We start from the raw sequence: 23,937 nt of genomic DNA, 5'->3' as shown, positions 1-23,937 counted from the left end.
ACAAGAACAAACTTCCACAAGAAGTCAGGGGGGTGGGATCCTTATTTTGTCTTTTCACTTTCTATCTTCTTGCAACACGATCAACGGGATTAGCCGTAAAAAGCCAAAAAAATGGCTTTTTTCATTTATGAAACAGTAAATAATGACTTTTTCTTAAATAAGGAAAATTGTGCATATCTTTTCCTTTTGATTGATGTAACTGAGAATCCTCTCCTCCAGATTAGTTCAATTGAAGAAAATGAGGTGCACCAATATAAGTAGGTTGTTGATTGTGGCCTTGGGTTGTGTATAACAACGGCCTGCAACCTTTTCCTGGTTGTGGACTGCTAGGAGGGGTGGGGAGAGAGGGCGGCCCGGGGGTGCCGCGTATGTGCGGCAGCCGTGAGCAAACACACGTGTGCTGAGCTGCCACACATGCGCATCCGCACCCCCAGTGAGGTGCAAACTCGCACGTGTGGCAGTTTTGCACATGCACACATGCGCCGAGCTGCCACACATGCGCATTTGCACTCCTGGTAGGTCCATGCATACGCGTTTGCACCCACCGGCATGCCAGCGGCCACACTTCCCTCTCCACCTCCCGCAGTGAAAAGCTCACTGGGCCGCGAGCTAATAGGCCGCTTTGGCGGCCGCTTTGCTCGGGGCCTGGCAAGCTTCTCGCTGCAGGGGGGTGGGGAGAGGGGGGTGCTGCCCCCGCTGCCCGCTGACAAGGCTTTCACAGCCCAGCAACGGGCCGCAGCCCGGGGGTTGATGACCCCTGGTGTATAACACTCTGTGCCACCTTATGACATGATATGAACTTATCCAGATGAGTATTTTGCTAACAGTGCAATAACATGATAGATTTACTCAGGAGCAAAATCTAGGGGTGGAGCCTCTTTTTCACCTGTCTTTTGGAAGTTTCAGAAGGCACTGCAATACAATCTTTGGGAACTGTTTGCTGGCACAGCGAAAGGAATACATGAAAAGACTCTGGCCCACTCTGCACAAGGACCAATGTTGCCAATTGGTTTCACAAAGCAATAACGCTATTTTAAATAGTGGAATCTCGGCGTTCTGCATACCTTCATTTGTAGTGGAATCCAGTAGCGTTTCATTCGTTCCCACAGGTTTCCAGTCTCGCAGGAATCGCTAGAAAGGAAGCAATTTTTTCTGTGCTTGTCCCCACCCCTGGCCGTCAATCAAACAAACAGCCAATGGGAGGTTGTTATCATGCTCCCGAAAAGCCCTTTCCCTTTAAGCAGTTAAAAAAAAAAAGAAAAACACACACGTTTCAACGAATATGCCTTGACTCTTCTTAACGTAGAGACCCATCTAGCTGGCATGTGAGCTGGTGAGTTATCATTACCACGCTCCCCCGAGTGGAAAAAAAATCCTCCCCCCCCCCGCACGGGCGCGATTTTTGGCTGAAATTAAAGGGAACTGGCGAACAGGGGGCTGTGTTGTGCTTGGGGACTTAGGGGAGCTTTAAAGCAATTCTTTGGAGTGACTGTAACCAGAGAAGCCTCGCTGGGTGAATAAAGCCTCGCTGGTTCGTTGCTTTCCCCGCTCGCTCCGAGGGAAAAAAAATGGCGATCACTTCGCCGAAAGTTCGGAGGAGAGAGCCAGGGGGAGGGACTTTGTTGCAACCGCTACATTGAGAACACACAGGTCTTTTTTGCAAGTGTTGTAGGTTGTTGGCAGGAGTGTAGCAATTTTCTGAGGGTGAATCCACTTTTCTGGATTCCCCAGAAATCGCTACAACAAAGCGATTTTCGTGCTAGTGTTGAAGGAGTTTTGCAGATTGCTCACGTCATGCGGAACATAGTTTTAGTGGCGAAAACAAAATGCAAGACTAGTGCTATATTAAAGTCGTGCGGAATGGACCTCTTTATTTCCTTTCGCCCAATACATTTTCTCCTTTAGTTGTACATATTTAGTCCCAAGGCCTCATTATGTTTATAAGAAAAAAAACGTTGAGAGAGGTAGCAGCTTTCACTATAAACCATGTCAGAATCTTCCCTTTTCCTTTCATTTCCATCTTCGTTCCTTTGGATTAAATATGAAACAAACAATACTTTTTGTGAACTCTTGATCCTCTAAAAAGCTGAAATCTACAGAGACAGTAAAACAGGTAAGAGACAAAATAATCTGAAATAAAAAATGTCAATAATCACTCACACCATTCAAGCAAATGGAAATATTTTTAATCTAGAAATCTTATTTTATTGTATTCTTTCCCATACATATAGACTCCCCTTCTTATTCCTTTGGTAGCTGGGATAAATAATTGCTCAGCAGGTATTTCAGACAATTAGCTTTATTTTCTCAGCTTTACATTTCACAAATCACTACCAGATTACTGGATCTGGATCTTGAACCAGGGCCCTTCCAAATATTATGCAGCAGCTAACCAGTATGAGGGCGTTCAACAAGGAACTGCAGACGAGTTTACTGACAAATGAAACTTTAGAAATCATAAGCCTGGAAACAAGATAAAGTAACACCCCATTCCTCTCTCCCAGAATGGACTTTCTTTTCCTTTCTTCCCCACTCTTGTTGCTGTAACAACTTTCTCACTACCTGCTCTCAATTCTCCTGTGACTTTCTCCTTTCCCCACAAAGCTCACACAACCACTGCCACTCTCTTCGCTCTACCCCTTTGGATGTTGCTGCTTTCTTGTCCTCTGCTCAGCCACTGCTTGCTTTTTTAACATGCTGTGAAATGATAGTAAATAATGGCATAAGCATGATTAGGTTCTTGTATATTCTTCTATTTCATGCATCTGAAATAAAGACTTGGAAAATCCTAAGTATTAACCTAATCATAAAAGCTGCATTCTGCTTCACTAACTTAGTAGAAAATACATACATTTCATCTTCTGAATTTCAGTTAAAAGTTGCTTTTAATTTTCCCCCAAAATGTTCAAGGCAATAGGAAACATTGAGGGCAATAAGAAAAACGAAGGCTCTTCACAAAGCACTTAAAACCAATAAGCATTTTGAATGTCATTCTGGTTCCTGGCTCTGTCATTCTGTGTTTTATGACTCCCATAAGCAGAGTGCCCAGAGTATTTCTTGCAATGGTAGCAAGCCAAGGGAAAATAAAACCATCATACATTTCTCAGGTAGCCAGAGCCATTTAAGGAGAACTGTACCAACTTTGGGGAAATGACATACTTGATAAACCTGCTGCAGGAATTGGTTTCTACCAGAAATATTTGTCTGGGAAAGGGACACACTTTCTTCTGGAGTAGTAGGAGGAAAGATATTCTAAGTTGCTTAATCACAATATTTCTTTCCAGGTACCTTCAAGTTACCACTTCCAGTGGTTTTGGCTCAACACTAAACAGAAAGCCTCAGCAAAAGAGAAGGCACATCCTGTACTGACACCTGGACACCAAACAGCCTTCGCAGGTCCGTCACAGCAACTCTCCACCCAAGGATGGATGGATGAGAAACCATCAGACACTGAACTGCTATGCACTTCTACCACAGGGGAACACTGAGCAGTTTGGGGGAGTGGTCAGATCTGTACTGGTTTAAATGTTTTCCAACCTGTCATGCAGTGTGCACTCTTTTAGGCCTAATCAAACTTTTTTGGGTCTGAGTACGATATTGTATGTTTCTCATGTTACCTTCAAAAAATAATGTAATTGCTACATTGCTAAGAGTGATCAAAGAATGTACAATTAATGTTGGAGTTATGCTAGAGAGTAGCTCTGTATATGGCAACAACACTTGAGAAGGGTCATGGATGTTTGTGTATTTTCTAGCTGATATGTTAAAGTTACATGTTATATCTTTGTTGTTCTTCAAATATGAGTGCGGTGCTTGAGCTTCCATGTCTCATCAAATTAGCATGACAGTTGCTTCTGTGTTCCAAATCTTGTGTTTCCTAAACTGAAAACAGTTCCACATGTTCATAGCGGCTCCCATTTAAGGTTCAGAAGTGACACTCCTTGAACAAGCATCTCCCTGAAGTAGCAGCTACTCAAAGATGAACTGGATTGCTCCCTGGCTTACTGTATACTAATGCTAAGTTCTTCTTAGAAAAGAGCTATGTCTAATCTTGCCAAGGTGGCCTCGCAGTGTTCTTCATACTCTTGCTCCTGTGAAGGAGTTTCCCTTTCTGCTGAACACCATCACAACTTTCCAGTTTTAGCTTGGAGGATATGCTGTTTGATTCATTTTCTTCAGCAGCTGCTGGATTTGGTAAAAGTCTCAGTCTATGTGGAAACACGTTGGATGGTGAATTGGGCTCAGACTTCTTTTTTGGAAGTACAGCCAAGTCACTGGCTTTTATTTCTCCTGTGTTATCCTCTTCAGATTTTGGAGAATACTGACTAGACCCTGATTTCGTTCCCTTTTGTTCCTTTAAATTTCTCAGGGTTTCTAAGGCCTGATTCAGTTCAGTTCGTAAAGTTTCCATTTCACTGGCTGCTTTGTCCCGTTGATCCCCACATGCTTTTAGGGAATGTTCCAAAGACAGGAAGAACTCTCTTCCAAATCTTGACAAGGCCTCTTCACCTTAAGAGAAAATGAAAAGAAAATAAGAAGCTACTGCAGTAATGGGCTAAGCAGCAGTTGTGAGGCACATATTTGAAATAGTTTTTCATATTAAAATAATAAATTGCTTGCAGGGAGTTCAAAACATATGAGTCAAGATTTAAATACTGTATTTTAGCACCTAGAAATTCACAACAAGGTCATATTATGAACCTAGAAAATGTGAAACCGATCTAAGTGCAAGGCTACACAATGCTCTAGTGTGTATTGTATATCAAAACGTCATGATTATTTGTCAATATCAAACAAAGCTAGAAGTCCTCTGTTACATTACAATCATGCAAAATGCCTCTAGAAAATGGCAACTATTGTTCTGGGATGGATCTTAATATTCCTTAAATGACAGTTTTTCACTTTTGAGTACACTGAAGCACATAAAACTTACTACTGATTTAAGGTAAATTAAAAATACAGAATTTGTTGCTAGCATAAGTCCAGGTTTGATACCCAAACTAAGAAGACCCTTTTGCTGTGTTTTATTTATTGCTTGAAAATGAAATATGTAAATTAAACTAAACAGAACTTGCTTTTCCACACTGGATTTAATCATCTGTAAATCTGTATGCTAGATTTAAATTATAAGAACACGTTTATGAGTGGTTTAAGAAATAGTTTGTTTGCAAACAGGCCAAGCAAGAGACTTTTGGTTGCATAGTGGTACACATGTAACTAGATGTTTATTACTTATCTGCTGAGATCCTGTAAATAGCACTTAGGTTAGGGGAAACAGTACATTTGCTCAGAACTCAAACTAGGCTATTTTGCTGCTAAGAAAAGGTGATCATTCCAACAACCATTTTAGGGATGGTGCATATCAGAAGCATCTGTTGGATAAAGCATCCTAAAGCAAACAGAAGCATCTGTTTGCTTTAGAATTCTTTGGGCTGATCTTGCATTGAGCAGGGTGTTGGACTAGATGGCCTGTATGGCCCCTTCCAACTCTATGATTCTATGATAATATTTGTAACACAAAGGTCAATAATCAACTCAACTATGCACCCAATTCTGTGAACTAAACAAAAATGTACTGGATAAGCACTACACTTCAGAGCTTCTGAGCAAGAACAGACATCTGGAAGATCTGAGGCAGCCAAATGTGGATCCATTTTACCATTTTCAGTCTTCTTCAATCCCAGTTACCCTGCTCTATAGAAATGTGAGATACCTAGAAATACTCTAGGCAGCAGTTACATTGAAGAAATATATTATTCCCAACTTCAAAATCAAACTATTGTGTTGCCTGGAAAACAAAATTTTAAATAGGCACCTTAAACATCTACTAGTTGTGAAGTATACCTCTTTCATGCACTAGAGACTTAAACCAAATTTTCAGTTTGCCTGGGCTCAAAATAATCCCTGACCAATTCATACTCTAAAAACATAAACTCGTTCTTAGGAGTGATGTGATTTTTTTTCCAGCTTCACTGAAAACTATGTAAAAAATTGCCTGAGAAAAGTTCCATCTACCTGGTGAACAACTGTAGAATTTGCTGAACATTTAAATCAATTTAGTGAATAAATAAATAGCGTGCAGAAGGATTTTATAAACTTGGTCCCTCTTCACCAATATGTAGTCACTTGTGGCACTGGGCTTGAAACAGGGAAACTTTTTATTTGCTTAAGTTTTGTTTTGTTTCTATTAATACATTTTGCAGTTCCAGAGAGAATGAAATGGATGTATCCCTGTTTGCAAAAATTAAAACCTAATAGCACAAGCTGAAAAAGAGATGAAATCTACAAACATGTTTTTCTGTCTCTGATGAATATCCCTCTGTTTCACTAGACTAGAAGGCAGCTGTCAAGAAGGATGTCAGTGTTCTAAAGTAAGTCTTCTATCCAAGAATATTCCATTCCAGCTTTCAACGCATTTTGCAAAGGAGAAAAGGCATCAATTCAGGCATTGTTTATACCTAAGGAAGTGGAAGAACAGAACAGAACAACCCCATGATTGGCCCTCATTGGAAGAGTGCTCTTTCTCTCTCTATTGGTAGCACAACCCCATGGAGGGCCAATCAGGTAGAGAATGAATTGTCTGCATATAATGTGAACTAATTGGCCCTCATTGTCAGAGTGCTCTCTCCCCCTGTTGACAGCACATCCCCAGGGAGGGCCAATCAGGTAGAGAATGAGTTCTTTGCATACAATTTGAACTGACTGGCCATCATTGGAAGAGTGCAATTTGATTGGTTCTCATTCAGAGAATGAGCTGATTGGCCCTCATTGGGAGAGAGGTCTCTCTCCCTATTGGCAGCACATTCCCAGGGAGGGCCAATCAGATAAGGGGGGTGAGTTAGTTGCATGCAGTTTGACGTGATTGGCCCTCATTGGTAGAGTGCTGTCTCTATATAGGTGGCATACCCCAAGGGAGGGTCAATCAGGTAGGGACTGATTTGGCTGCACCCAACTTCATAATGTTTAGTTATCAGATTTCACGAGCATGCATACTTATTCTGCTAGCCTGTAGAAAAGCTTATGGCATGTAAAGAGTTCAGACCCAATTATTGAAATTGTAACATCGCAGTCCACTCTCGTGCTACTGTGAATTTTAAACATTCTTATATTAGAGAAAGTCAAGAATATGGTAAATACATGACTGTTAAATTAAAATGTCAAAATCAAACTGTGTGTTTTTATTTCCTGGGATGAATAATTGTGAATAAAACCAAATCCTAAACCAAGCCCAGGCTTTGTAGCTGAGAATTTAAGCATACAATAATAAATCTAAAAACAGATACATCTGATTTCACATCCCAATGCCAAAATGTTGACATTTCCATTTTTCTCTGGAAAAAATGCCATTTTTCCAGATCAAGTAACCAGTGAGTATTTTATGAATGTTTTCTCATGACATAAAAGAATGATCTCAGACAATTTTGTGGCATTTGCAGTCACCTTATACTCAGATTCTAAAAACAGGTACTTTGCTGCTAGAGTCCTTAAGCCCCCCATTCTGGTATAGAAGTTTAGTGTTTTACTTGTAATGAGTCTGTCTTGGCTACTTTCATGCATGGCATAATCAGTGTCCTATCTGTAACATTTCCATTCAAATATTCATCACTACCTAAAGAATTAATTTAGTGTACATGATTTGTTGCTTTCTGCTCAACTTTGTAAAGTTAAAGCAAAACCAGAATCCAAAAGCTACTCTTAGTCTATAGAAGGGTGGGCCATGGAAAAGTAAACTAAATTCAGCTATTCTGCATCCGAGCCTATAGTTAGGAGTGTGCATACAGCTAATTCTAGCAACAACAACAAAAACCTGATTGTGATTTTTCAGGTATTAATTCAGCCAGATTTTTTGGGACTACCAAATAGCTGCAGTTGAACTGCATTTAAAGCTCTCTCAGTCCTTTTAAATGCCTTTTGAGTAAACTCAGATCTTGGAAAAAGCATTTAAACAGACTGCAAGTCCTTGCTTCAGAGTTCACTCATGCTGCTACTGCAGCTTGCTAAATTTTAAATGTTGTTGAATACTGTTCTAGTTAATATATTATGTTATGAGTGTTATATTTGTTATGACGTTCTATGTAAACCACCCAGAACCATATGGAATCTAAATAAATAAAATAAAGTATGAATGCCATTTTCCCCTCCATTTATAACAATGGCGGATAGGGGCATATTCTTTGAGGACCCAAAGAACTGGACCGTAGCAGCTATGCTATAAATTATGTGCCTCTACCTTAAAAAAAAAAGCCCCAAATACCCCCGGATCAATTTTCCATTATAGTCTATAAGGACCTTTTACCATATGGGGACATAGGTTATAATGGAATTGAAAAATTCAGTATTCCTGAATATTTACCAAATCCAAATACTATATCAGTATTGGGATTTGGGAATATCAGGAAATTCTTTGTTTTTTGAACCCCCAAAACATCACCTTTTGGGGGGAAGGGGTATTTGCACACCCTTACCTGTAGCAGAACAAAGTTTGAGACCAGTGATACTTTTAAGACCAGCATAGTTTTATTCTAGATATAGGTTTTCACATGTATGCACATTTTTTTTCAGATCACCTGTACAAAGGTTTGAGGCACATAAATAATTTATGAAACTCAGGTGTGGCATTTCTATAGGAATTGCTTCAGTGAGGGAGGGTAAGTCGGAGAGACTGAACAGAATATCTGGCAGAATGCAACTCAAATCAATACAAGAAAACTATTTGTCCTGACAGTGACTCTCAGAGGGCATGTGGGACACATACCTGCTCTGGACTAACTGTCAGAGCCACCTTGCCACTCTCCCTCCCAAAGACACACACATACACCTAAACAGAAACTCACTTTCCTACTCCCCTCCTGTTTCCCCCCTTACCTAATGGATTCTCAACCTCCCTCCCTCCAAGCAAGCAAGCAAGCAAGCAAGCAAGCAAGCAAGCAAGCAAGCAAGCAAGCAAGCAAGCAAGCAAGCAAGCAAGCAAGCAAGCAAGCAAGCAAGCACGCATGAAGAGACTCACTGCCCTCCCCCCTCCCATTTTCCCACTTACCTAATGGCTTCCCAACCTCCCTCCAAGCAAGCAAGCACACACACACTCATACCCTTCCCCACTCCTGCTTACCTGCTGCCTCAATCACCTTGGGTTGCACACACACGAGTACACACATGCGCGTGCCAGTACACATGCACACTCACTTCCCTCCCCTCCTTCTTACCTGCTCCTCCGCTGCTGCCTTGGCCCCTGCAGGACGCACAGCAGCTGGCCAGGCTCCAGGAGGCAGATCAGCTGCTGCAAATGCCTTGGGGTGGGACAGCTGCTGCATTGGCCCCTGTGGGTCACACAGAGGCTGCCTCGGGCCCCCAAGGCTGGTGTGTTCACGGCCTCAGCCTTGGGGGCAGGACAGCTGCTGCCTCGGCCTCAGCAGGTCACATAGCAGCTGCCAAGGCCCCAGGGGCCTGCACGCCTGCTGACTGGGCCCTCCATCTTCGGGCGCACTTCATGGGATGACAGATGTCACCTCTGTCTACATATACGTTTTAGGAAGCATGCAAGAAGATGTCTCCCACATCAACAATCATTTGCCTTTTTCTCCACCTCCGAAGAGCAAACAACATAACATTTACCTTCATGCTGCTGATCCTTTGAAGTCAAAGTTTCAACTGCATATTGGATCTGTTCGGCATTATTTCTAAAAGCAGTGAGAAATTCTCTCAAAGCAATCTCTGAAGCTTCTGTTTTAAGTTTTATATAAGAAGGAAAAACATCTGTAAGAAACAATGGAAAATTATCACCTATCCCCTCCTGAACAAATTTAGAATCCAGTGGCACTCTTAAGACCAACAAAGTTTTATTCAAGGTATGCACTATTGTGTGCAAACACAATTCCTCCGATACAATGGACTCTAAATTTGCTCTGCTGCTTCAGACCAACATGGCTACCCACTTGCATCTATTCCCTTCTGTATTTAATAGTCAAAATACACAAAAGAAAGAAATGAAACATTTTTGTAATCTGAATTGCTTGCAGCAAAGATTTGTACTGTCCCTATCAAACTTCAGAAATTAGATTTTGTTTATGATACCGTTTCCAGACATATTTACCTTGTAGTGGTGAACACAGAACCATTGCAACATTATCCTGAAACCTGTGGTAGGCTTGCTTTATTCCACTGAAGAGAGCATCAGTATACTTAACTTGCAGCTTATATAAATTTCTATGGAAATTAAGTTCAGCTTTCAAAGCTTGTATCTAAAAACAGAAATGAAAAAAAAGCTTTCAGTTCCACTAAATGCCTCCTCTATATTCCATTCCATGTTTTCCTTTGCTCTAATGCTGCCTTTTGCCATGGTCAGATTGACTTTACAAATGGCATGCCTGAGCACATGAGGATGGCATCTACCTTACTGAAAATATGCAACATACTTGTTGAAAAACAAGAAGTATATAGAGGTTGGAGACTGAATCTTTTGGTGAAAGTTATATTCTTGGGAAATCTGCTGTTGTATTTTTGAATTGTATGTGGCTTTGCTGTTTTAGCACATTGCAAGGCACTTCCAGTCTCAGGAAAAAGTCAGGATATGAATGTTTCAGTCAGTCATAAAATGATTCCCATCAGTAATAACACGTTATTTGTTACGTGTACTTTTCTTCACTGGAACCCAAGGTATCATACATAACATTTCTTTTGCATCCATCTATTGTTCATGTTATATGCTAAACTTTTTATCTAACAACAGAATTTTTAGAAGGGTCTTGGCTATATACGTGGGCTTGGATCCCATACAAAATGTCCATTGACAGAAGGGATTTCCATCAATAAAGAAGGGTTTCTCTCTCTCTCTCTCTCTCTCTCTCTCTCTCTCTCTCTCTCTCTCTCTCTCTCACTGTAGCCCAATATGCTTCCCAAAATGCTGTTTCTGGGGAACAGGGGACCCTCCCCCCACAGGAACTGTATGAATGGGGTAATTGGAGGTCTGCAACCAATAGCAGAAATTGTATGTGGGATTCAAGCCTTTATATGCCTCCAAGGCACCTTCTCTCATATCATGAGGCATGTGCTCCAATTAATAAATTCATTCAAAGCAAATTTGTTGAGAATTTGAGGGAGCTAGGGTAGTTGAAATATTTACTTGAGGGATACTAACAGGAAACTTGAGTATGCAAATGTCAAGAAAGAGGTGAAATGTATATTTTCTACACCTCAGGGTTGGTTAATAAGGATGAGAGATCAAATCCTGCTCCTGCAAATATTTATAACCATAAAGATTAGTGCCACGCATTTTCTATAGCACTTCATTTCCAGATATGAAACATTACTCACTGAATAATGTATGTGAGATTTATTTGAAGGATGTGGGATTTATATATTCAGGGTTTCCTTCTAGAGAGACAGAGGTGAATAATGGCTCACCAACCTGCCCTCAGCTCCACCTACCAGTAGTCCAAGTCACTCCTTAAGGCTAAGGATCACATCATTCTGATTGCCAAACATGCTGGGAAGATGACCACAGCCCCATCTTCCCTCATTCACTCTGGTGTTTCCCCAGACATACATGTCACAGGTGAATATCTTCTGATCCAGCGGACATTGTTTAGTATTCAAATCCCAAAACGCTTAGTAAGTAGATCCTGCCTATCTGCCAATGGCAAAGGGCAGGGGGCTATTAATATAAAAGATTTTAAAAGGCGCCTTTTACAGAGTAGTTTACAAGTTTGTAAAATATGCTTATGTGGCAAGAACCCCTTTTCATTCTAAGGAGCAGCCTTTGCAACAGTGCTTAGCAACTCCCCTGTTCCATCCTCCAGTTTGTACAGCTGAAGGAAGAGAGAGCCAAGAACTACAACAAAAATAAATTTATACTTTCCAAAGTACAGATTATTCTATGGCTTTTTCATACTTCACCTCTAGCCATATTTGTTCTGATAATGTTCTCGGTGCTGCACACGTCACAAGATTAACAACATCCTTGACCCTGGATCAACAGCAGACACTAAAATAATATGAATGTACCGGGACTCTACGAATGCTTTAATTTTCCACACCATTTGCTAACTTTGCACTATGATTGTGCTTTCAAGTAGCAGCAGACAAAGAAAGAAACATGAAGGCAAGTCCCTTGTAGAAAGTCATTAAATGGTAAGTTTACTTGTGTCTCCCCCCCCCCAAGAGAATTCCACAGCCCAAAGAAAAAATAAATATTATGAAATGGGTCTTAGAAAAAAAACAACTTCCAATTTTTTTTGGGCCATTTGTTGCAAGTAGGATTGAGCTGACTGCCAGACTCCCTTTGTGACCTAAAGTACTTTCCCAGGCAGAAGACCAAATCATTTGAAGACGAGTCAGCTGAAAACAAGAAGCAAAGCCCACAAGAGAATGGGCTAGATAAAAGGTGCCTTTCTGCTTGGAGGAAAACATCATGTATTCATGGAAAGGCTCCTTCACACCTCTCATGAGAGAAAGCAAATCCACAAATGTTCTTCCACCATCATACACAAATGGAACAATGAGAAGCATGTGCAGCCTTTTATGGCTGTTGCACAAACTAGAAAGATTCAGATATTAAAAACCATTCTACTACTGGAGCAATCCTAAGTGTTTCCATGCAGAAATACATTATATCCAGTGGATCCTACTCCCAAAAATGTATTGTTAAGATCACAGCCTCAAGTTATGTTGTTGTTATGTGCGAAGTCGTGTCCGACCCATCGCGACCCCATGGACAATGATCCTCCAGGCCTTCCTGTCCTCTACCATTCCCCGGAGTCCATTTAAGTTTGCACCTAACCTCAAGTTATAGTCGGCATTAATTTGGACATATTTTTAAGTGCAGTACCGAAACCATGCTGAGCAAATTTATACTGTGCATTTCAGTTGGGAAACATTCTCCTGCAGCCCTGGCTGAATCACTTGTGCAGCCTCTTGCACAAGGAGAAGCATGACAACCTACTTTTCATTTACAGAGCGTACAATTTGGTGGTCATTTTTCTTCTCATTGACCATTTATGCACTGGCAACTTCTCTGCCCCACCTCCCATGTAGGAGCACAAATTGGGGGTGGATGAGGTGCACCAGGCCAAATGCTCCCCCATGTGGGTACAGGAAGAGGTGGGGCAACCTGCCATGACTAAAACTCCAGCCTGCAGCCCGGCATGAAACCTCCAGTACATAAACGGTCATTGTTATTTGGATTCAAACCTATCACTACCATAAATGGCTTTTAGTTGCTGGATAACATAATACATTGTAATTATTATAATTCTAAGTGGGTAGAGAATTAGATTTTGGATGCCGGGCTCCTTCACTCAAAGTCCTGCCTTCTGCTATGGAGTTGTTAGCGTATTTCCTTGGCATCAGTTATGTAAAAAGGGAATACTAGAGTCCTATCTTATTTATATTTATTATTTTACTACATTTTTGTCTCACTTTTCGTAGAAGGAGCTCAGAGTGAGGTAGGTTGAGCTGAGAGAAAGTGATTGGCTCAAGGTCACCGAGCATGCTACAGGAGAACTTGATCACGAATGAAGCTGCCTTATGTCGAAACAGACCATTCGTCCATCTTTGAGACTGCCTTTCCCACCATGTTCCCCCACAGGACACTAAGGCCCAGTGAACGAAATCCACTCAGGGTTCCTAGCCCCAAGGAGATCAAACTGGCCTCAACTAGGGCCAGAGCATTTTTGGTCCTGGCCCTGGTCTGGTAGAACACTCTGCCAAATGAGATCAGAGCTTGAAAGATGGAGCTGTTCCGCCAGGCCTATCGTTGAGGCCAGAAGTCACATCAAAAACCACTGGCCTCTTTTGTCCAACTCCACCAGCCTGAAACCTTACTGGGAACTCTACTATGCCCCCCCCCCCCAGGACCCATATGAGAAAAAGCACTAGGGGGAATTTTAATATAACTAATGTATTTATTTAGTGTTTTAATGCTTAATTTAAAGTTGAGTTTCTATTTGTGAAATTTACATGTATTTTATACTAGTGTAATCTTGAGTTTTCAAAGATAGAGCAGAATATAAATTCCAAAACAAACAAATGGAAGCCAATAGTGTCTACTCAGACTGGCAGCCGTTCTCCAGAGCTTCAGGCAGAGGTCTTTTGGAACTGAAGATGCCAGGGATTGAACCTCAGACCTTCTGCGTCAAAGCAGAGGCTCTTCCATGAAGCCACAGTCCCTCCGTAGATCCTAGTCTGACATACTAGTTACTAAACTGGCTCTCTAACAGGACTCTTGTGGCAACTAAAAGACGTAAAAAATGTTATTCTAGCATCAACAGAAGTTTAGGCTGCAATAAAATGTGCAAGTCTTTAAGAGTCCTGTTTATTTTTGCTGCAACAAACTGACACTGCAACCCCTTTGGGACTCAAATTGTTATTTTAAACTGTTGTGCAAATTAAATGGCTATATAAATTAATGCAAAGAACAATAATACAATTTTTATTGGTTAACTAGACAATGACAAGAAGTGCCACGGGGATTTCAGTGTACCTGAATAAAAGATGAATGCTTAATCTACATATATTATTTATTTAACCATTTCTGTCATTGTCTTCTCCCTGTGCTCAAAGTAGCATGGCTGGGTAGAATCAATGTCCAGCTACAGCTATATGAAAGTAAACACTCTGAAACTGAATCCAGACACAATGGAAACATCAAGAAGTACTTGAGGGACCTGATCTATCAACTTCAAGTTAGCCTTGTCCAACCAAGACAAAAGCTTGGATGAGCTTCTTGATCCAACCTTGCTCTTTATGAAATAGTTTGGTTCCTAGAAATACTATCATGTATTATTTCAAAGGTTCCCCCTCCTAACCTTCTTAATTCTGCCAGCTATGCAAAATGGTTCTATGGTCCCGAAACCGGGACTACCTTAACATGATCTGAATGGGAAAGTAACCTGAAAATGACAATGTATACAATATGTAGCTCTCTCATTTCATTCAGATAGGGTAGCACATGAACATAACATTGTTCTTTAATAGTTAAAGAATGGACATATGGACCATATTTCATACATACGTACACACACACAGATCTTAACCCAAATGTTTCTTGTGTGTTCTTTTAATCATTCTGACGGGCTTAGAACTGATTGATTCGGAATATTCCATTTGTTATTTTTGCATTATTTTTGTAAACCATTTCATGCACAGAATTGGAATTTTAAATAAATAAATGATATTTTTATTAATGGGAGTTTGCCTCTTAAGAAGCATTCTTATACTTGGTCAGATTTCACCTCAACCAACACTATTTAGCTTGTCACTGCAGCTCTACAGGGGTCTCAGGCACACAATCCTCCATTCCCGCTATACAAAATCCTTTTATCCAGAGATGACAAGGATTAAATTTGAGACCAACCTTGCTTATTGCATCAAAATGCCCTCCTTGCCTCCCTCTTCAAAGAGTAAAGATTAGCAAAAGCTTCATTAACCTCAATCCTAGAAGAGATGTAAAACTCCTTGATTTAATCATGCACATTCTCAAACTGCAGCTTAATGAGTCCTCCCAGGGTCAGAAAAGTTTTACATCTCTCACAAGGCAGCTATGATGAGGACCTATAATGCAGTTTGCAGCTATCCTTATCCCTGCAAAACCACAGAGATAGAGAAATCCATCATTATAATTTTGATACTTAACAGAGCCATCCTAAGCAGAGCTACACCCTTCTAAGTACAGCAACGTAAATGTGCTTAAGGGAGGAAGGTGGCATGGTGTCACCTGATTCCATCAGAGCTCAGAACCTAAGCAGGGTTGGCAGTTGGAACGGAGACCACCAAGTTAGACTCTGAAGAAGAAGGCAAGCCACCTCCGCTTGTCGCTTGCCTTGAAAGCTTCCTGCTGGGGTTGCCATAAATTGGTTGCAACTTTATGGTTCTTTACACATACACACATGAGCTTAGAGAGGTATAACTCAGCTTAGGATAGCGCTGTAAATTTTCAGGAAAAAATGAATGAATGATTCAAAGAAATTCTAGGCACACTGAGAAGAGCTGTTTCTTTTGACATCCCAGAACCCTGATATAATTGAACCAGTTGCAAAGTTTTTATATCTTGCCATGAGAAATCGTGAATGTATTATGTCTAAAGAATGATCTTTGCCTTTGTTCTCACTAGCAGTGGATCCTTTTGCACTTTCCCTTCTTATATTGTACTTTTATATGCTATTAAAGGCTTGTTGTTATTGTTGTTGAGAAGAGCTGTTCATCCAACCTGCAGATTTACATGGCCCTTCTACCAGAGCAGTTCCCTCCACCAATGAGAAAAGACCCAAGATCAATTCAAAATGCAGATTGCTTCTTCAGTTGCAGCAGTAGCTGCAAGAGAGCAAAACTCAAGTAACCCGGTTTATTGTCTCTTGGTTTACATAACACATGAGAACTCATATAGAGAAAACTTTTCCCAATTCTTTCTCTTCTTACTTTTCCTCTTTGCCTTCCCTTGTCACTTCTTGCAGCATCCTTTCTCTCCAAACCAATTTTTTCTATTTCGTACCCAGCAGTCTTTGTCCCACCTCTCCCTTAACCATTCAAGCTTTTTCTGTTCTTCTCCCCATCTTCATCTTCCATTGTTAGCTACTCTACCCACTCACTGTATCTTCCTTTCCTCCAGTCTTTCATCTTTTTTAGTCTGTCTCTCCCAACCTCCACCACACACGCACACACACACACAATGGTGAGGGGGATCTTAACCCAAATGTTTCTTGTGTGTTCTTTTAATCATTTTAGATTTTTCTGCAAACTGAGGGCTTCTCTCAGGCTTGTAACAGAATTTTCCCTTGCTTGTTCCTGCCCCTACTGTGGGAATGCTTTGATCACTCTGTGGACTAGTTCAGAATCATATCAGCCATTTTGGATTGCAGCCTGGGTCTTGAAAGAAGAATCCATATATTATCTGCAACAGTCTCAAGCCAGATGGTCCAAAAAGCCTCGCTAACAAATTCTCAGCCAGAAGGGGTGTGCTAAACTGCCAAACATCTGGTTATGAAACACAGAGGACTGTGCAAGCCCAAGCTTTAAGACATCTAACTTCTAGATGATGCAACGTCTGGATGAAGGACAAAAGATAGAATCATAGCCAGAAAGCGACTGTATTCTCAACAGAATGGGGAGGGGGGGGGGAAACTATCATTCAAACAGACAGACATGTACTTAAAACAGTTTATACATTCCTTATAAAGAAGTTGTTGTTAGCCTATTAAGAACTGCTAGCAATTTGACTAATTAACTAACTGCCAAAATATATTTGAACAAAAATTAATGTAAAATCTTGCAAAACGTTTAAGACAACATTCAAGTGTAACACCAAGCCACTGTTTGGGAAGCTAAACCATGTTTTAGAGCTATATGCAGCAAATACTTTATAACTATTTGATCAATTAATTCCCTGCTAAAGCAACTCATTTCATTCTCTTCTCCTCCATTTTATCCTCACAACAACCCTGTGAGGTGGGTTATATGAGTGGCCTAAGGTCACCAGCAAGCTTCCAAGGCATGTGGGGATTCAAACCTGAATCTCTCAGATCCTATCATACAGTCTTAACCACTACCACCGCACTGACTACAAAATGGTAGCTTGAATCGGTGACATACCCCAGAGATACCTTTCACTGTAAAAGGAGGAATGAGGCTGTAATCTTACATTTTATTTCTGGTTCACTATAAACAAGAATGGTCAAGCTAAGAGAAACTTTCCTGGCTGCCACAGGAGTTATGAAAATAATTTGCATAAAAAGGAGTTGGGCAGTATTCTCTTTCCTCCACCCAGGCAGAACAGAGACAAAGGAATATGAAAATTAGCCAGTGGCTAATCTCACAACTCGTCTCACCTTAGTGTCACTTCCTGGTGAAGTAATCCTTCTGGCAGCTTCCTCCTGCCTTTAATCATTGGTACATCCAATTCCCATGAAGAGAGGGTCTGCCCACCTGGACATCCCTCCTAGCCAAAATGCAAATGTTGTCAAGACCTAGGATTTGTCTAGAGCCTTATGTCAGCTCCAGAGTTTCCCCAACAAGGCTATTAAGGTTTCATTATCAAAGTCCTGTTTGCCCATTAACAAACCATTTGTCATTGCCCAATTAAGCCTTTCAGATATTGACATGGGGCTTCTGTGCCCTGCCCGTAGCCCTTAATGTACAAAAATGGCTATAAAAACAGAACAGGGACAACCTTTCTCAGTTCTCATGTTTGGTTCGTCCTTGTACAAAATCCAGCTTGTAGGCAGGCTGCTCCTTCTGGTCTCTCCCATACTCCAATGGTAACTATAAACTTTCTTTGACCAAAACTTAACCCTCTATTGCACCTGATCACCTCATGGTATTTTTTCATCTGTATGATGGTGTTTAGCATAAACTGAGCATATATTGTTTGAGACTTTTGTTTGTTTTTTTAAAAAATCAATTTTATTAATTTTTAAGAAATGTCTCTGCCTAAGGTTTTTGATCAGATACTCTCTTTGTATTTATTGGTGGAGTAATCTCACTCACTGCCCGCAGGGCTTCATCTCCTAGAATTACTAATTCCCCCACCATTAATTCAAGAGACAGGTCAATTTCCAGTAACATCCAGTATGGTGAAATATGCTTTGGTATTACATCCAAATCATGGTCTAGGATGTTCCTCCAGCTTGGCAGTGGCCTGAGAATAGAACCTGGACTGAACAGACAAGTAAACCACTGGTGGCCCTCATAGGCAGTTTCTAAAGAACATCTTATTACCTATAGCCTTGATATAACCTTATCTCAACCCCCTAGAATAGCCTTTCTCAACCTTTTATACTGAAACATTCTTCAGGCTTTGAGAAACCCTGGACGTGATGTCAGCAGGGCACACCTCCCTGCCATGCCCCCAGAAGTCACCTATCACCAGAAGTGACATCACCCAAACACTCTCACTGGATGTGACATCATGCTCCATTACCCTCCCAACACCAGAAACAGCCCAGCAGTCTACTCCCCTAGGCTGGGAACAGGGATGGGGCAGGCATCCCTTGCTCCCTGCCATCCTTCCAATGCAGTTAAGTTAAAACGAGTTTTAACTCTGGACCCAAATCACTTCTATGTGTGACAAACACAGCCAGCAAGGATTTTCATGACCAGGGCCCCTCCCATTTCCACCCTCTCGAGGCCCATCATTGGCCATTGGGGAGGGGGACATTAACATAACCATATATGGTCATATTATCTAATACATTTTTAAAAGTTAAAACATATAAAAATTAACTCCCACTAGATCGGGGAAAACTTTCCAGGGCTATCAAGAATCTCCAGGGTTTCACAAAACTGTTCTTGAGGTAGCCTGCCCTGTTTATAAAAATGACTGTCTGTTTCATCTTCCATGTAAAAAATTCCCCAAAGCGGTTATTGTAGATTGCAATTTCAAAGATGGAGGCAGCTAATGCTAAAGAGTGTGTGTGTGTGAGAGAGAGAGAGAGAGAGAGAAAGAGAGAAAGAGAAAGAGAGGGGGAATGCTGTGGAACAATCTCAACAAGAAGATGGGAGTTTTTTCTAGAGCTTGGCCTGCCAAGAGCAGGCCAAAGCTCTCCATCTTTGGCTGTGTCACTGTATTGCTGTGGTTGCCCAGAAGCAATAGACCTGCACAGATGATGAAGCAGTACAGCAAAATGAGCATTTTGTCAAAGTATGCACTAATTCTTGAAGAAAGATGGACAAGGAATCATGGATCTGAAATCGTGGTTTGCCTGTACATCTTGCATAACTACCACTTGGTGATACATCTGAGCTCTTGATAAATTTTGCTTTTTTCCCATATAAGTTGCCTAACTATTTGAATCAGGAAGGGGGGGGTTAGAAAATCTACCACCAATCTTCCTAAACAGGATTATAGCATTCTAAGTCCAATGAAGTCAATAAGCTTGGAGGCAGTTGGAAGTGCCATCACGTTACAGCCAACTTATGGCAATCCCATATGGTTTACAAGGCAAGAGATGTCCAGAGACGGTTTGCCATTGCCTGCCCATGCATAGCAACCCGGGACTTCCTTGGCAGTGTCACATCCAAATACTAACCAGGGGAGACCCTGATTAGCTTCTGAGACCTGACAAAACTTGCAGTTCATGACTTCCACTTGGAAGCCCACTAAAAATACTTTGCCAGCAGGAAGTTAAAATAATGCCTGCACTACAACGAGACAACAACTGGACACGGGAGTTTTAACCTTTATACATCACCTCTTGATAAGGTTACTGCAAGGAATAACTGAGCACTGGCAGCTAAGCAGGTCACAGCAGCTCTTAAAAAGAGAATTTTCAGCTCCACTAAAGCTTCATTTCCTCACCTGTTGCATTGCCATTTGCCTGGAATAATTCTGAGCCTTCACCAGAGCTTCTGCTGCCCTTTTAGCACGTTGCTGAGGGCCACCCTTGGGGAAGGCTGGAAGCGTTGCAAGCACATTCTCCACAGTAAACTCCTGGTTCAAGGAGCACTCCAATATTTCCTACAAAAGACACAGAGAAAGTAATTTTAAACATGTATTATTAGTTGCTTCCACAAGATATTGGAGGAGACAAATACAAAATATGCAGAGTATAAAACTACTGCTTTTATTTATCTGCCTAGAGCCTCAGCTCTTTGCTTTCAGAACCTAGGCTACAGTAAGGAACAGGTGGGGCCTTTTTATATATATATTTAAGCCCTGGTGCTAAATGGAAAGACTTGCTGGTTAGGATGCTTCTGTCCTGTGAACCTGGACCTCGGTAAACCCAATTTGCCTTGACCTTAGTGCTGCTCTCAAGGGCACACCCAGTCTCCAGCTCCTGCACAGATTCCTGCTTCCAAGAAGTTTGTAAAGCACCTCAGAGCTCTGTTGCTAAAGCTAGAATAGTCTTCTTTATTCATTCCATGTCTGCCTCCTCTCGGTTCTCTTGGCTAATTCTCCATGTCTACAGGGGACCCTCTCAACTGACCTTATCTCAGAATACTTCATGGTGTATGACTCCTACCTTGCTTGCGGGAGACGGCTCGAGAGAGCATCGGGGGGCGGGGGGCCCTGGAAGGCTTCTTCTGACCTTCTTCTGACGGTTCCCTGCCTGGCGGCCCGACGCCCCAGCGAGCCGGCTTCTCTATTTAAAGAGAAACCTCCCTGGCCGGCTTTTTAAAGAGAAACCCTCGGCAAGATGGCTGCCGCCGCGGGGCTGGGGCCCTGCAGCCTTCTCCTGCACGCTGCGGACGCCTCGCCCCGACAAGCCCAGAAGACGTCCGCTCCCACTCCCGCGGAGCCGCCACAAGGTCAGTCTAGCGCCCATTTTATTAAGAAATAAAATGGGCTTTTTTACTAGTAGTGGAATAATGTCCTTGAAAATACTCAGGGCCATTCTGCACCTCTAAAAATATAGCGTTAAGCAACTGCAATTGCTTAACACTACAAAAGAACGCGCCCCTGTCATTTCTCACCTCCTCGCTCTCTCGCTTTCCTCTCCCACTTTCTGCACGGCTGATTAAAATGGCTGCAGAGAGGGACTCACAATACTAGCAAGTCTCCCCCTGCCTGTCAATCATGGCAGCCAGCCAATCAGCCTTCTCCTAGCTTTAAAAGGAAAGCAATCTTTTTTTTTTAAGTAAAACTTCTCCATTGCTATGCCTATGCATATAATCATAGATGCATAGTGCATGGTTTAATGCCAGCCTGTTCTGGAAGTTTGACACTTGAAGATGAACAGAAGTAATTTTTTCCCCGATTTTGGAGGGGGTGTTGAGAGGTATGCTTTGTATGCCAACTGGAGCGTGGGAATTTTTGTTTTTTGTTTTTTTGTTCTGCCTCTATGGAACAATGTGTATCCGTTGCTCCAGGCAGCTTGCTACAAAAAAGGAAAAGGCGCACAAGGGCAGGTACTAGAGACGGAGATCATGCTACTTCTGGCCACTGGTTACGCATAGCCATTTCGCTAGTGGTTGCTGGTTACTCTCCTCCTGCTCGCACAATATAGTTGGGGGAATCTACTTTAAGCGATTCCCCAACTACTGCTTTAAAATGGAGGATGTAACTGCCATTTTGCTGTTGGAATGCTAGATTCTGACGATGTCATGTAAAATGTTTTTTTTTTAAGTGTCTGCAAGAGGTAACCCTTTCACTACATTTTCTGGGCCCTCACACTTCCACTGCAGAGAGATGCACTGGGGCAGTGTCTCCAGCTACTTTTTGTTCTGCTGCTACGTGCAGTGGCTCCAATTGTGCAAGAAGAGCTTGGCTAGAACTATCAGTGGGGCATTTGGTTGTTACTGGCAAAGCTGGCTAAAAGGTGCAGGCACCTCCTTTGTGATGGACCCTTGCTCCTTTTTTACACAGGTAGGAGGCTTTATCCTTAAGGGCCCAGTTGCTGGCTTCCACCTGATGTTTTTACCTTAACTGTTGCAGCAAAGGTGTCTGAGAAGACTAGTGTTTTGTCTCGTTTGCCACACCTGTGTTATTTCTGGCTTTGGCCCTTTTTTCTTGGGCAAAATGCTTCTTTGTATACACTGCTTTTTCAGCAGCAGCTCCCCATTAAATGGATGTTCATAGAACTATAAGTACAGAAGTATGAGAAGTCCGTACCATGTTTACCTGTATTCCCTTGCCTTGGTTAAAGAAGCTACACAATTAGTAGACTGGGGATGGCTGGAAGTAGAGTTGAATGAAGGGGGTAGGGTTAAGTTCTCTACTGACTCCAGTGGAACTAGGTCGCTCGCCATCTGAATACCCAACCATGCCCCCATATCTACAATACTAAGCAACATAGCTATTACAGGATATACATACAGAATATATACTGAATTAAATTACAAGAACATGCATAAGTCATTATGCTATCATAAATCAGTAGGCTAGATTTGGGATGGTTGACAAACAGAATTGCTACTGGAATGGGGAACCTCTAGCCCAGGAACTTCAGTGTCTCCTAATTCTGGATGGGGTTACTCTCCCCTAAAGGGTCATAGTTTAGAGCAGTGGTCCCCAACCTTTTTGAGGCTGGGGACCGGCAGGGCAACTGCCCCGCCCGCACATGCCCCACCCGCGGAAGTGCCGCGCATGCGCGCATGCACGGAAGTGCCGCGCACGCACGATTTCGGCAGCGCGCGGTGCATGTGTGCATGCGTGGCCCGGCCACGCATGCGCAATGCGCGGGCGCGGCCCTGATTCCCTCTTCCTCCCTCCCGCAGTAAGAAGCTTCCCGGGCCGCAAGCTTGCGGCCTGGGAAGTTTTTTACTGTGGGGGGGGGGGCGGGGAGAGGGAGCCGCGGTCCGGCCCGCGGGTTGGGGACCACTGGTTTAGAGTGCTTCTGGATTCTCTGTGGGAGCTGCCTTTGAAGACAGTCCAGAAGCAAGCCGGGGGGGGGGGAATCCTTTGTCCAGAATGCAGACTGGGGTAATTGTCAGGACCACATCACTCTGGAATGGCTTCCAGAGTGGATATGGAAATAATTTTCACAAGTTCCCCTGCAGAAGGCATGTTAAACAGTTTTTATTTGGAAGGCATTGGGTAGAAGGTAAACAAGTGTGGCAGATCCGGCTTCATTTTAAATCTGGGCGCTATTTTTATATGTGTTTTCCTGTTGAAGTGCAACAACAATGAATAACCTTTCATTAATGCCTGAATTGTAAACTAAGTAACTTTTATCATAAATGGTTATCAATAAAATGATTAACACGAATATAATACATTACATATTGGTGTGTACTGATCTCTTTAGTATTGTTTATACATTGTTATACAAACTGGCCACTATTTTAAATATTTCAAAAATGCAGGTATTTCAGGCCTCAGAACAAAGAAGAGTTGGTTCTTATATGCCGCTTTTCTTTACCCGAAGGAGTCTCAAAGTGGCTTATAATCGCCTTCCCTTTCCTCTCCTCACAACAGATACCCTTTGAGGTAGGTGAGGCTGAGAGACCCCTGCTATCACTGCCATGGCAAGCCCAAGGTCACCCAGCTGGCTGCATGTGGGGGAGCGCAGA

At 42.1% G+C, this 23,937-nt stretch overlaps 1 protein-coding gene across 1 annotated transcript in view; it reads right to left on the bottom strand.

The window, feature by feature from the left end:
• Positions 1 to 3,730: 3,730 nt before the first annotated feature.
• The window catches only part of LOC143842462 (uncharacterized), a 73,394-nt gene continuing 53,187 nt past the window's right edge, over positions 3,731 to 23,937 (bottom strand). The window contains exons 10-13 of the mRNA XM_077347683.1: positions 20,285 to 20,443; positions 10,091 to 10,238; positions 9,613 to 9,753; positions 3,731 to 4,509 (exon numbers count right to left, since the gene is read on the bottom strand). Of these exons, the coding sequence (XP_077203798.1) occupies positions 4,046 to 4,509; positions 9,613 to 9,753; positions 10,091 to 10,238; positions 20,285 to 20,443 (912 nt within the window). The 3' untranslated portion in view covers positions 3,731 to 4,045. The remainder of the gene's footprint in view (positions 4,510 to 9,612; positions 9,754 to 10,090; positions 10,239 to 20,284; positions 20,444 to 23,937) is intronic.

This window comes from Paroedura picta, chromosome 7 (genome assembly GCF_049243985.1).
Source record: "Paroedura picta isolate Pp20150507F chromosome 7, Ppicta_v3.0, whole genome shotgun sequence".
NCBI lineage: Eukaryota > Metazoa > Chordata > Lepidosauria > Squamata > Gekkonidae > Paroedura > Paroedura picta.
The sequence above is the reverse complement of the archived record's forward strand: the minus strand, read 5'-3'. Positions and strand labels throughout refer to the sequence as shown.